At 48.0% G+C, this 14,387-nt stretch overlaps 2 protein-coding genes across 3 annotated transcripts in view; one reads left to right on the forward strand and one right to left on the reverse strand.

Annotated features, from left to right (window-relative positions):
* The window catches only part of Chtf8 (chromosome transmission fidelity factor 8), a 10,318-nt gene extending 4,821 nt beyond the window's left edge, over positions 1–5,497 (forward strand). For both annotated transcript variants that reach the window (XM_005345415.2, XM_026778509.1), the window contains exons 2-4: positions 1,998–2,053; positions 2,319–2,436; positions 2,837–5,497. In XM_005345415.2, coding sequence (XP_005345472.1) covers positions 2,031–2,053; positions 2,319–2,436; positions 2,837–3,061 — 366 coding nt within the window. In that variant the 5' untranslated portion in view covers positions 1,998–2,030 and the 3' untranslated portion in view covers positions 3,062–5,497. The remainder of the gene's footprint in view (positions 1–1,997; positions 2,054–2,318; positions 2,437–2,836) is intronic.
* Positions 5,498–11,080: 5,583 nt separating this feature from the next.
* The window catches only part of Has3 (hyaluronan synthase 3), a 9,762-nt gene continuing 6,455 nt past the window's right edge, over positions 11,081–14,387 (reverse strand). Inside the window, exons 4-5 of the mRNA XM_026778508.1 lie at positions 13,109–13,210; positions 11,081–12,040 (exon numbers count right to left, since the gene is read on the reverse strand). Coding sequence (XP_026634309.1) covers positions 11,117–12,040; positions 13,109–13,210 — 1,026 coding nt within the window. The 3' untranslated portion in view covers positions 11,081–11,116. The remainder of the gene's footprint in view (positions 12,041–13,108; positions 13,211–14,387) is intronic.

Here is a 14,387-nt window from a genome sequence, read left to right on the forward strand (position 1 = left end):
AAGTGCTTTGGAGGCCAGACTTAATGCCACATGCCTTTGATACATACGGTACTCAGGAGGTTCAAACAGGATTGCCAGTTCAAAGATGGACCTTGTCTCAAAAACCACTCGGGTTAGGGCCTGTGACTAGTCTTGTTATATGTACAAAGATCTTTGCCTTTGAAGTTGATAAATTGCCTTTTCTTGGGTGGGACCACAGCCTGTTTTGGTCCAGAGACCTAACTTATTCAAGGTGGTACAAGTCTTGGTGCCCTTTTGCTGTTTTGAACAGCATTTAAATATATTGTCACTGGCTGCCTAATTTCTTAATTCCTTTTCATTCTTGCTGGCTCTTGATTTTGTCCTCTGGGAAGGGAAAGTTAGGTGGTGATTTTTAAGTAACTAGATGACCCAGTTTCCTGTCTCAGCTTTACTATCTTTACTCCAGTTGAATATGTACCACGTATGAATAAGTGACTTTATCTGTGTATGACCCAATAGCCTCAACTTCAAAATAGGAATAATTACCTCTTACTAGAGTTGCCATGTTGATTGAAGATACCATGTTCACATGTAGATAGTGTATGGTCCATAGTGAAAATTCAAAATATGTTAGCTGCTGACTGACTCAGTGTTTTTGGTGCTCTGGAAAGAGAGGTTCTGTCATCCTACTGGAGATCTAGAGTGATGATAACCAATAAGAAGCCTATTAAATGACATGCTGGAGTCAGCTATAGTCCTAACTATCTGGAGGCTGAGGCAAGAGTATACCTGGAGTCCTAAGCCAGCCTTGGTTGTGTTGCAAGTCCTTAGCTTGAACAGGAAAAAAAACAAAAAACGGGGGAAAAAAATCTGGTGTGTTTTTGTCAAGTTTGAATACAATTATAAAACCTGTTGACCAATTATATCACAGTTGGTAACACTATATATTGTCTCATTCAAAAGACAACCAGAATTTGTAGCTTTGGCCCCCCAATCCAGTCTCCTCTCTCCCTGAATGGTAGTCACAGAGCAAATGAAGCTAGATAGCATCAGCTTTTAGGGTACGCAGAATTGCCACCAGGTGGCACTGTTAGATAATGTAAAAGTATAAAGAGTGTTTTCCTGATCTTAGTGAAAGGTGGTCACTAGTTGAGAGTCACATTAGAATAGCACATGCCTTTAATTCCATGACTCAGGAGACAGAAACAGATGGATCCTGAGGCCAGTCTGCTCTTTACAATACCAGGATAGCCTGAGTTATATAGTGAAAAACCCTATCTCAAAAGAGAGAAAAGAAAAGAAATAACCTTGTGATTTGCTGGAGTACACCTGAGTGTATCATCAGTCTCACTGTTGTCAATAGCAACTGTACTCTATGTATTCGAAATCAGCAAGAAAACCTAGCCCTTTAGGCCTTGCTAGGCAGTAGAGAACGTACCTAAAAGCACTTAGAAAAGTGCCTGTCAAATGGATGGATCTAGAAAACATATTGAGTAAGGTAACTCAGACCCAGAAAGACAAATATCATATGTACTCACTCATAAGTGGCTTTTAGACATAAAAGCAAAGAAAAACCAGCCTACAGTTCACAATCTCAGAGAACCTAGATAAAGAGGACCCTAAGAGAGAGATACATGGATCTAACTACATGGGAAGTAGAAAAGGACAAGATCTGAGTAAATTGGGAACATGGGGACTGGGAGAGGGCAAAAGGGGAGGGGAGAATATATAGCTCAATAAAAACAATTGAAAAGTGCCTGCCACACACTGGATGGGAGTGTACAACTCAGTTTGTAGAGTGTTGCCTAGCATGTATGAAGCCCTGGGTGAGGTCCCTAGCAACCCATAAGCTGGAGGTAGAGCAGGAGAATCAGAAATTCAAGGTCATCCTCACCCACATAGCGTTCGGGAACAATCTGGTCTAGAGATCCCTTCTCAAAGGGAAAAGGTACCTATCACACAAGTAAGTGATAAATATTAGCTATAATTATTGCCCTAAAGGTGTTTTTTCTTTTCTTTTTTTTTTTTTCCTCCAGTTTTTCAGTCGCTTTTTTAAAGAAGGAAGGCTCATGGTGCAAATTGTTATTTCTAGGTGAGTATGTTTTAAGATTTTACTTAGCTTGAGTGCCAAGGGCTATACTGGTTTCACACTGTTCTGGAAGCACTAGGGTCCTCAGGTAAATCTTATATAACTATTTGCATTAAGATCTCTATTTCAGTTCTCAGCATTGCCCAACTTCCCAAGCACTTGTATTCATCCCAGAGTTTCCTTGGGCCTCTAATGGTGGTGTAGGTGTAGGACACTACTCATCCTTCACCACTCAAAAATATTGTAACCACCAGCCCTTTGCTTGCAGTGCGGGGGCTGGAGGCCTGGCAGAATGGGTGCTGATGGAACTACAGGGGGAGATCGAGGCTCGCTACAGCACCGGATTAGCTGGAAACCTCCTGGGAGACCTACATTACACCACTGAGGTGAGGGGGCTTTTATTCCCTACCTTATGCCTCAGTAAAGCAAGCTACAACTGAGGTGGTGCTCCCAGGACCCAGTGTGAGGACTTTCCTCAGGTTTGTTGCTCGAGGTTTAGCCAGTCTGTAGAACTGTCTGTTTGCTGTCCCACCACTTTCGCAGTAGCAGGGCAGTGGAGCCTTGGGGAATCTGCAAGGGTCCTAAAAATAGAAATGCTCTTTACTTGGGGCTAGAAAGAATAAAAAGGGCACAAGGGTGGATTGTCTAGTGCAGTTTTTTAACAGTGATAGAACCAGATTAGGGACTGTGAGGTGCCAGCATTGCTGCCAAGAGCAGCTTTACAAGGCACCTGAGAGGAATGGCCTTGCCCTCAACCTCAGGCATCTCCTTCTTCTTCTGCCAAAGGGAACCCCTGTGCTGATTGTGGGGCACCACATCCTGTATGGGAAAATCATCCGCCTGGAGAAACCTTTTGCAGTCCTTGTCAAACACACTCCTGGGGAGCAGGACTGTGACGAGCTTGGCCGAGAGACTGGCACTCGGTATTTGGTGACAGCACTCATCAAAAACAAGATCCTCTTCAAAACTCGCCCTAAGCCTATTATCACCAACGTCCCCAAGAAAGTATGAAAGAACCCCGGATTTTCCTTAGAGAGCGGCCAACTCCTTGGACTCGTGCTCCATTGCCACCTCGAGGACGGCTGGACGGTTCCCTGGGACCACAGGGAGGACCTGCTATGAACACAGGCCACCCAATGGGCGTGAACTCAGATCCTTTCCTTATGGCAGCAGGTTCTCTTGGGGGGAACCTGGCTCCATTTCCAAGGAATCCAGCTTCTTTTCCAAGTTCATCAGGCTCACTGGCTTCAAATCCAGCACACTTTCCTGCTGGTGCTCGTGACCCAAGCATGGCTTCTTTTCCAAGAGGGATGAATCCCACTGGTACAGGTGCAGTTTCCTTCCCAAGGCCAGGTGGCCTTTTGGGACCGGGACCAGGACCAGGACCGGGTTTAAACCCTAGAACAGGGGGTCTTCCAGGCCCAGGACCTATGTCTAACCCCAGATTAGGAGGCCTTTCAGGCCCTGGTCATATGGCCAACCCAAGGGCAGGTGGGCTCCTGGGAACAGGTCCTGACCCCAGAAGTGGTGGCCCTATGGGCCCTGGATGTGCGCCGAACCTGAGGGCAGGTGTTTTAGCCTCTGGTACTGGTCCTCCCAATCCTAGGCCAGTTGGCCTGGGCCCTGGACCGAGTCCTAATCTGAGATCAAGCTTTTTAGGTACAAACCCGGCTCCTAGGTCGGGTATGTTTCCAGGCCCAGGCCTGGGGCCCAATCCACGAGCAGGTGGCTTAGGTCCAGGCCTTGGGCCCAACCCGAGAGCTGGTGGCCTAGGCCCAGGCCCAAATCTGGATACCAGAGCAGGTGGCCTCTTGGGTACAGGATCTGGTCTTAACTTAAGAATGGCTGGACCTCAAGGCTTAGATCTTGCTCCCATTCTAAGGGCAGCAGGTCTTTTAGGAGCAAATTCAGCTTCTTTCTCACAGGCTTCTGGAAACATGGGCACAAACCCACCTACCATGACAAGAGTACCTGGCCCCATAGGACCAAACACAGGTCCTAGCTCTCGAGGAATTGGCCTTCCGGGGCCAAATCCCTCTGCCATGTCAAGGGCTCCTGGCCCCATGGGCCCTAATTCAGCTCATTTCTCAAGGCCAGGTGGCCCAATGGGGGTAAATGCTGGAGCCTTTCCAAGAGGGACAGGATCAGGAGGACTGAACCCAGCTGCCTTTTCTCAGTCTTCTGGCTCACTGGCTTCAAATCCAGGTACCTTTCAGAGGTCTGCTGGTCTCCAGGGCTCAAATCCAGCAATTTTCCCTAGAGCCTCTGGGCCACTAGGTCCCAACCAAGCTAACTTTCCAAGGGCCACTGGTCTGCAGGGTCCAAGTCCAGCTGCCTTCCCAAGGTCTGCTGGCCCATTAGGCCCGGGTCAGGTTGCTTTCCCAAGGTCAGCTGCTGGGCACCTGGGCTCTTCTCCAGCAGGCCCTGTGGGTGTCAACCCAGCTCCTTTTGCAAGGCCAGCAGGAACCCTGGGTCTTAACCCAGCTTCCTTTCCAAGGATGAATGGCCCTGTAACCAAGACTTTGGTCCCATTTCCTAGGGTAGGCAGCCTCCCTGGTTCAAATCCAGCTGCTTTCCCCAGACCTGGGGGCCCAATGGCTGCGATGTACCCAAATGGAATGTTACCCCCTTAAATAGCATTTTTCTTCCAGGGCCACTTCGTTTTTCAAATACTGTGGTTCTGGTCTGGGACTGTCTCTTAGATAAAGGAGTAGATCTGGAGCTACTGTCTGAAGAACATAGCTGGGGGCTCAAGTTCAAATGAGCCTTCTTTTTCCTCTGCTTTTTCTCTTGACTGAAGGCAAACTATTATTTGTGAGACATGGACTATGGCAGATCGAATGATCCTGACTCAAGAAAAAGCATCTCTGGCCTTCTGGACGCCTGCTGTGTGTTGTCCCACAGCTTTCTGCCCCTCGTTTCTTACTAGTTTCTTGACTTGTTCTTGTGGACTTTTCCTCAGGGATGCACTGGCCTGCAGGTCCTAATTCCCCCGCTCACTACTGGAGAATTGGCTCACTTGCTGTCTAGTGATGCTGCATTGGTGAGCGGACCGTGCTTCAGTAACTCTGGCCTGGTCACCCTGGACCTGGTCATGTTCTACTGCCAGACCTTTCCCTGGGGGCTTGAACACAGAACGGAGAGGTGGACATTCAAGTCACAGGTCCACACATTTCTGCTTGACTGGACCTGCAGCTCCTTTCTCCTGGGACTTAGGTGCCAGATTTCAGGCTCCTCTGATCATCCAGCTCCCGTTCCACTGGTACTCCCTATAAAAGAACCTCAAAACTTAAACTGATGTGGATGGGAATTGGGGAATTAGGGTGGGGGCGGAGGGATGAAAGGGAGAATCACTGTGCTTTGTTCGGCCTGATGTGAAGGATGGTTGGTGTTTTTCCTGCATTGTCTCTTTTCTTACTGTTTCTTTAATAAATGGGATGAGAGGGCTGTTGCGGTCATTCCATTTTGTTCTCTCTTCCACAGTGGGCACGTTTAACCTCTGCTTGTCTTTGTTTTGGTGCGACAACAACCTTGTATTCAACATGCTTACATTTGAACGGTAAGCTTTGGTTTAGCCGTCACTCTTCTGTTTCTGTTTTGTGGAGTAATTGGAGGAGAGCTGGCATTTTTTGGTTGGGAGACTGCATGTGATCGTTATTTCATGAGCCTGAGATTCACTGATACTGCGTATGCATGAGCATTCATGCATATGCCGTGTTAGGGTGGCCTAAGTGACTTAATTCCCGAAATTGATGCAAGTGTGACAACTTGCCCGATTTTTGAATTTTTTTTAAATCAGCATTTTAATTGTTTTTAATATCTTCCCGCTTCCTTTAAGATTTATTTATTATTTATTTATTTATACAGTATCCTGCCTATAGGCCAGAAGAGGGCACCAGATCTCATTATAGGTGGTTATGAGCCACCGTGTAGTTGCTGGGAATTGAACTCAGGACCTCTGGAAGAGCAGTCAGTGCTCTTAACCACCAAGCCATCTCTCCAGCCCAGCATTTTAAATATTTGAGTGGTGTGTGTGCACTCGTACTGGCTTTGCACGTCTGGGAGTCAGAGGACAGTAGGGGGTGGGGCAGTGGTCATCTGCCATATGAGTCCCAAGGATTGAACTCAGGTCAGCAGGCTTGGTAGTAGGTTTCTTTTACTCCTGGGCCATCATCTTGCTGGCCTCTTACCCTACTTCTGAGTTCTACTGTTACCATTTCTACCATTAGTCCTTTGAAAATTAGAGTAGGGATCAGGTTTAGTAAGTACAGGAGGACATAGCTCTGAGATTCCAGCAGTTTCTTTAGATCTAAACTTCTAACCTCGTGTGTTGAAGACTTGGTCCCCAGTGAAGCTCCATAGTAGAGGTAAGAGATGGATTCTTAGACATCGGTGGAGAAACAGCTCTGCTGATAGTCATGGTGTAGGAGGCTAATTGGTAAGTGACGCAGGCTTTAGGCAGAGCACAGCTGGAGAGAGTTAGTCATATGAACATAGCTTGGAGAGGTGTGTTTTGTCCCTGGCCTCCTCTAGGTCTGTGATACTCTGCCTCACCATGTACCCAGAACAGTAAAGTGATAGGACACCAAAAGTGTGAGCCACGGTGAACCTTCCTCCAGAAGCTCACCTGGGGTGCTTTGTCACAGCGATGGACACACCAGCATTGTGGAAGAGTTTTTATTTTGATAAGTTCAGTAAAAAAAAATTGTTGACCTGAAAACAACAAAAAGCTAATCTCCAAGGACAATGAAAACTACGGTGTTAGAAGCAGCCGCTCATGGTTGCCAGCAACAGGTTGGCAGCTGCCTTGTCACCCAGAATTGTTTGCATTTCGTGGCATCAGGGCTTGGTGGTGGCCCAATAAGGCCAATTTAGCACTAACTGTGGGGTCATTGAGCTCCTTTGAGAGAAAGGTGGCTAGAACCAGTGGTGGCTGGCACAGGCACACCATCAAGCTGCCATAGCAACATCAGGAATACAAGAAGCACCAGAATGGCACCTGCAGTCAACAGACGTAAGGGGGGTTGGAAGCTCAGGTCCCTAATGGTGCTGCACAGCACTCTGAGCAGTAGAGAAGCCAGAAAGTGTGATGCCCCATCCAGCTCAGAAGATGCTATTACTCAGCCTTCAAACTGACTCAGCCAAGTCCAGCCAAGGTGAGGTTGAAACTCTTGAAGGCCAGTGTTAAGAAAGAGGAGCTTACAACAGCCAAGGTTTCAATCCCATGGCCTTTAGAGAGAGCTACAAGAAAGGCACTCCTGAGCCCGAAGTTGGGGGAGTATGATCCCTGCCTTGAGGAGCACCAAAGCTTGGATGGTGAGGAGCTACAGAAGACTTGGCAGAGTAGAGGACTAAGTTGGTGAAAGAGCTAGATAAGAGATCGGTATCAGTGCTGGTGAAGGAGTTTGCTTGAGACCTGCAGGACCTCACTGAGGAGCATGCCATTAATTCCAAGGAGAGACAGATCTCTAAGGACAAAGGAGTGGTGCAGGAGGAGGAAGGTGTGCTGCAGGGGAACGTGAGCCTGGCGGGTGAAAAGTTGGCCAAGAAGAACGTGGGGCTGTGGAAATAGCCCTAGCACCTGCTTTGTACCAAACCCCATCATGCAGGTGGTCTCATGAGTGAGAATTGGCAGAACTGGGTCAGCCTGCAACTGCAAGTTCAGCAGGGCCTCAGCTTCTCAGTATTTCACACTCAAGGAGATGGTGACCTTTAAGATGACTAAGCAGAAAGGGAAGAAAGTCCTCAGAGTGGTAGTGCTGGAAGATGACATATAGCCTCTTAAGCATTAGACTCAAAAAAAGGGACTTAGGTTCCATACTGCTGAACAAAGGTCAGCACCAATTACCCAGAGTGGAGAGGTGGTCCTGGATAAAGAGGAGCCAGAATCTTGAGTATGCATCCTCACTAGATGATGCTGGAGTAAAGAACATGAACATCAGCAAGGAGGACGACGGGAGTGGAGCTCTGCTATCAGAGTCCCAGAGGTGCAGAAGGAGAAGGCAAAGTTAAAGCTGCAAAAGCGGTTGCGGGTGGGTGGGAGAGGGACATTGGTTGTGGCACCTGCAATGACAACAGCATCAAGAAAGATGGTAGCAGAAGGGTCATCCTGAGAAAGGGGTCCTGGGAGACTTCTGCTGCACTCTATGAGGATTTCCCACCCATGATTTGTCTGGCAACCTGGAGGAACAGGAGCAGCTCCTGGATTTGAGTTCAAGGAGGGTCATATCCTTAGAATGCTTTCTAAATAAGTCAGGGAAAACTTGAGCTGGAGCATGGCCAGCCTGCATAAGCAGCAGCGAGTTCTCAACCTCCTCCACCATTCCTGGACAAGGAGCTTCTTGTGAAAAGGCTAGTCACAGCCCCATTGCTATATAGCGCAGTACAGAGTATGGCCCCAGCATGTTGTCACTCCTAGCCATGTACAGCATTGGGAACAAGATCAATCACCATTAATCTGTAATCACATTACAGACAGTAAAAGGACTGCATGCCTTCATCTAAGACTTCAAGGAGGATGGCTATAAGTCTGATGTTAAGGTTGTGAACTTAGATGGCCTAGGCTAGAAACTCAAAGGAGGTTTTCCAGAAGCCATTCCACTGCTTAGGTAGGAAGGGGTTGGGCAAGGTAGACAGAGCAGTGAGCAAAGAGGCTTACCTGAAGATGAACTCCCGCTGCACACCTCTGCAGTGTGACTTTGCTTAAGAGGCAAGAGGCCCATGCATTGTGCTCAATGGCTGTGATAAGAACATTACTACCAAAGCCCCCTCCCTTCTGATTCCTTCCCACCCTTAATGTTAAATAAAGTTCCCTCCTTGTTTAAAAAAAGCAGGTAAAAATAAATATGTTTACAAATTGTAGAAGTAATACAAAAGAGGCTGAAATTTCCAATGAGGAAAACTCAAAATGAGTCTCATTGTATAAAGGCTCGTCCCTTGCAAGAAACAGGGATACAGCTGTAGACCCAGTTTAGTTTTGCTGCTGAAAAACTTACAAAATAAATTAGAAAATCCAGTCGAGGTCAAATGTTGTAAGCTCACTACTGTACCTGCATCTTTAATCTGAGGAACGTCAACCACAGTGCAAGGCAGAGGAGTGATGGTAGGACAAGCAGTGTGCATCCGGAGTCCACTGTCCTGTGCTAGCCTTCAAGTAAAAGCTGAAGAGAATCATGCCTTGTGGTTGACTGACCGGATTGCCTCCATTGCAGAAAAGCCCAGAGCAACGGCCGCTTCCCAGGTGCCATTGGTTGGGCTTGACATCAGTCAGCAATTTTATTGGAAATTTGAGGTCTGTGTGCTGTGGCAACTGTTAGCTACATCTAGAAAACCCTTGCGTTCATGAGAGGAAGGGAAATGCCAGGGTTTGCCCATCTGTGGTTCCGAGTGCACTTCATTCCTTTGTAGGAAGCACCTATGTACACCATTTTCCACCTTAGTGTTGGTTCTGAGGGGTTAGCTGGCCCCTCTGAGAACAATGTTTGGAACAAGTATAAGCACCCCTAAAGTCAAAGGCTTAGTCACGCTCCCAGGTTTTAGATCCAAAAGCCGAGTCTGTTCTTGATTTCAAAACGATAAAAAAAAAAGCTTCTCATCACTCCCCAAAAGAAGCAGGAAAATCAAGCAGCTCAGCGTGGTGAGAGGTCTGAAGATTGTTGGACCAGTTCCAGCTCCTAGTTTGGTTTCCGGACTGAAGAGCAAACGGAGTATCCATTACCTGGCCATAGGATTCCTTAGAGAAGCCACTGAGGAGAATGGATTGTCTTAAAGTTGACCAACTTGGATTTGAGGGTTCATTTGGGCAACACCAGAAAGCTTTCCACTGGGGATGATTGTCGAGAAGGGTTATCTAAAAGTCACACATGCCAACCGGTTGCCACGTTACTGACCAGTTCCGAGATGAAAAACTGATCAGCAATGGTATTCTTTTCCATGCATGTAGGGGGCAGCCTTGTAAGTCTTGTAAGAGTTTGTTCTCTGCCACGTGAAGAAGCTTCCCCATGAAAATGAAGAGGTAACTGCTGCTCCCCCCACTAGAAAAATCACAACCAAGAACAACTATGTGCCTTTGAAGGGAATGAAATATCAAGTAGGATGTCTGGCCTCAGATCAGAGCTGAATTTGAGAGGAATTCAGGTATGAATGAGCCAAAATAGTAACTAAGACTTCTCTGAACACATTGGGTTTTGAGTTTCCTGGTGAATTTGATCTCAGTACAATGTCTTGACAATTTTGAAACCCTTTTAAAGTCTGAGCAGTTTCCAATTGGAACACATTCAGTCCAAGGCTTCTGTGGTTTTTTAGCACCCTGACAATCTGTCTGTCCATGCTGTCAGCCCAACCTGGCCTTGTACCTCTGATCTCTTACATCTACCTTCCAAGTGCTGGGATTGTACCCATGACCAAACTTTCCTTTATAATATGCACAGACACCACCAAATGCAGTACTTAACCCCTGGGGGCTTGGTTTATCCCTGGGATGTTTTGATGTGGAGTGGAGTATATTACATAAAGCACCATTTCTTAGACCCTGTTTTCTGATCAAAGATCAGGCTTCCCAGCCTTGTTATCTCAGGCACAATCGTAATGCATTGATGGCTAATTAGAGGTTGGGGAAGGGGATACTAGCTGGCCAGACTTGATGGGAACTTCTCTTATCCCTCATGTTCAAATAGGGTAGGAGGACATTTTCCTAAAGTCTGTCATTGCTTGCTTCTGTACTAGAAGTTGTCACAGGATGGAAGTTAGCACTTGGTTTAGCCCATTTCTGGGCTCTCTGTAGTTAACAGAAGGAAGTAAAATCTCCGAGATCACTGCCTGTGCAAGGGCAAGCAGACCTAGCCTGAGAACAGACAAGTCCATCTGCCCTGCACCTGAACAATCAGTGCTGGGCTTCGAGAGCAGAAGCTCCGCAGGCCACACCACAGTCACAGTTCTTCGCATTTCAGGTTTGTCCTTTCGGCCATGAAACTAGAACACAACACTCCCTGCGCCCTCCCACCCTGTCTGTCCATTCCCTCCCCTCCCTTACCCATTGCACTTGTCCCACTTTACTTGGGGGTTAGATCACACCTCAGCGAAAGCCAGGCTGTACTGCTCTGGCTTCTTCCCACACCTCCGGGCAATGATGGCCAGGTACAGCATGAGGAGGGCCACCCAGTAGCAGCCGTACAGGATGGCCCCGGAAACCAGGAAAGCTAGCTCAGTCTCACTGAACAGGTCCTGACAATAAGCTGTGTATGCTAGGCCACCTAAAAGAACAGCTACCCAGATGGACACAGGGATTAGGCCAATGAAGTTCACGACAATGGTTTTTCGGCCAGAAGTGCCCCAGCCAGACTTGTTGATGGTAGCAATGGCAAAGATCTTGGCTGGCAGGAGGCTGGACATGTAGAGAAGGGAGTAGAGAGACATGAAGATCATCTCTGCATTGCCTCGAAGGAAGCAGGCATAGGTAGCCTTGATAATGCCCACCAGCTGCACCGTCAGCAGGAAGAGGAGAATGTTCCAGATGCGACCACGGTAGAAAAGTTGTATGACTGTGGCAATGAGGAAGAACGGGAAGAAGCCTGTGACCACTGATTCGTAGGTCATCCAGAGGTGGTGCTTATGGAACCACAGAGAATTATAGAGCCATTCCCGGAAGTAAGACTTGCTCCAGCGGGTCTGCTGGTTGAGCCATCTGAGGTACTTAGTGGGGGTCTCTGTGAGGCACTTAGAGCGTGCTGTATACTTAGTCCGGTAGCCAAGACTCAGGACTCGGTTGGTAAGGTGCCGATCATCCCCAAAGCTGCACTTGCTGCCTAGGAACTTCTGGTGGTACCAGTCCTCCAGGAACTGCTGGAGGAGGCTGTTTCGGTACATACCCAAGGGCCCACTGATACACTGCACACAGCCAAAGTAGGACTGGCAGGCCCGCTCCACATTGAAGGCCATCCAGTACCTCACACTGCTCAGGAAGGAGATCCATGAATCATACTTGTTGAGGATCTGTAAGGGGACAGAGATGCTGTGTTCATCTGAGGCCTTTCCACCCTGAGTTCTATAGCCTACTGCTCACAATCCTGGATGCTAGCTGTGAACGTACTAGAACTGAGGAATCTGAAACTCGGAGTGGTCATATAGAGCCTCACTCTCCAGCTCCAGCCACCTTTACACCTGCACTGACTCCCGGTTAAGATGCTCCAGGAGGCCTGGCGGTGGTGGCGCATGCCTTTAATCCCAGCACTCGGGAGGCACAGGCAGGCAGATCTCTGTGAGTTCGAGGCCAGCCTGGTCTACAAGAGCTAGTGCCAGGACAGGCTCCAAAGCTACAGAGAAACCCTGTCTCGAAAAACAAAAACAAAAACAAACAAACAAAAAAAAGATGCTCCAGAAGTCAGTGCCTGGTCTTAGAGAGGCTTTGGTGGTTGGAAAGCCCTTAAGGTGACATGACATTGCCTGCAGTGTCCTCTGGCAGAAGACCTGGCTCCGTGTGCTTAACATACTCCCTACAGCTCTTTAGCCTGCGTTCCCTAGAACATGGGCTTTTCAAGGAACTAATTTGGGAGCTATCTGCTACACTATCAGTCCAAAAGGAAGTTATTTCTGAGACCTGTAGTATCCAGATCCTATGTCCTTCCAAATACATGAGCTTTCAAAAAAAATTTTTTTATTTTCTGTGTGAATGTTTCCTACATGTATGTCTGTTCACCAATGGCATGTGTGCCTGTGGAGGCCAGAAGAGGGCATCAGATCCCCTAGAACTGCAGTTAGGACGTTCTGACCATCAAGTAGATGCTGGTGATCGAACCTGGGCCCTTTGCAAGAGCAGCAGTGATCTTAATAGACGAGCCATTCAAATTTTCTAATGCTCCCCTCCCCTTATTCATGTTCAATAAGAGCAGGAAATGAGTTGGGCAGTCAGTGAAGTGAGCCCTTAAAGATCACAAAAACTATCAGGAAAACTGCTCCCCAGATGCTAATAAGTCCAGAGATTCATTTCCCAGGCATATCCCACTGGGCTTGTAAACCGGAAAGGCCCGCCCCAAGCCCCAGAAACTCTTGGTTACTTCTTACTTGGACATCTCCTCCAACACCCCCTACTTGAGGATCTTCTTCCAAGACTCGGAGCATCTCAATGGTGCAGGCTGGATCCAGCACGGTGTCAGAGTCACACACCTGCAGGGAAGTGCGTGGTCAGCGCCCTTGGCCTGGATAAGTACCCTCCCGCGGGGGGGGGGGGGTCTGCTCCTGCCTGAGGAGCCTGACCCCTTTCCCATTCACTTCCAGAAAGTTTCCCTATGCTAGGTAGAAAGGGGGAGGGGAAAGCAAAGGGGAGTAAGGAACAGCTAACAGTTCAGGTACCACGAGGGGAAGGAGAGCGTCCCAGATGATGATGTCAGGCTACTGCTGAGATGCTCTCATTGGTAGTTTGCCTACAGTGTTCTCCTGCTGAACCTACAGCCCTGGGTAAGAATGAGCCTCCCTGCCCAAAAGCCCCTCCATGAGACGAAGCTGCTGCTGCCCAAACCTTCTGTGCTTGGAATCTTGGCCAAGTCTTTATGAGAGGCCCACAGCTCCTCTTATCTGACCTACTCCGAATAAACCCGGAAGCTGGCAGCAATTGCCAGCAGTCACACCGGCATCATATCATCGTATCGCTGTTGGTTGCACCTGAGCTCTGGGAATATGTATCATGGCGGCTGACTTCCTGCCTGCCTTCTTTCCTTCCTTTCATTTTGAGACAGTCTCTTTTTGTAGCCATGGCCGTGCTGAAGTGCTATGTAGACCAGAAAGGCCTTGAACGCAAAGATCTGCCTGCTTCTGCCTCCCAATTGCTGGGAATAAAGTTGTAAGCCACCATGACCAGCCTTTTCTGTATGCTTTTTGAAGTTACTGAGATGGTCCTGGCATTCCACTGGGCAGAGAAATTGGGTTTACTTACTAACCACTGACTAGGCTCAATGGTCACTGTTCTCCAAGCAGATAAACTCAAATCCCTTAGAAGCTTTTACTAAAGCTGCTGGCATAAGGCCCTTAATTAAATTTCCAGAACCAAGAAGAAATGAGGCTGCCTCTGACACCCCAGCCTTCCTCATTCTCTTCATGTTAGAAGACAAGGTGGCACAAACAAGCAGCAGAACGCTAAAGGGGGAGTGTATAGCCATCAGCACCAATTCTGCTTTCTCTGTCCTCCCACCAGACTTCCTTCCATCCTGGAGCTGGGGAAGGTCCCATCTAGACTCCCAGAGCCTCTGCCTCAATTTAACGGTCAAGTGCTCAATGAATTTCTCTCCTTCCTTCCTTCCTTCCTTCCTTCCTTCCTTCCTTCCTTCCTTCCTTTTCCTTCCTTCCT

Source organism: Microtus ochrogaster, chromosome 4 (genome assembly GCF_000317375.1).
Source record: "Microtus ochrogaster isolate Prairie Vole_2 chromosome 4, MicOch1.0, whole genome shotgun sequence".
In the NCBI taxonomy this organism is placed as follows: domain Eukaryota; kingdom Metazoa; phylum Chordata; class Mammalia; order Rodentia; family Cricetidae; genus Microtus; species Microtus ochrogaster.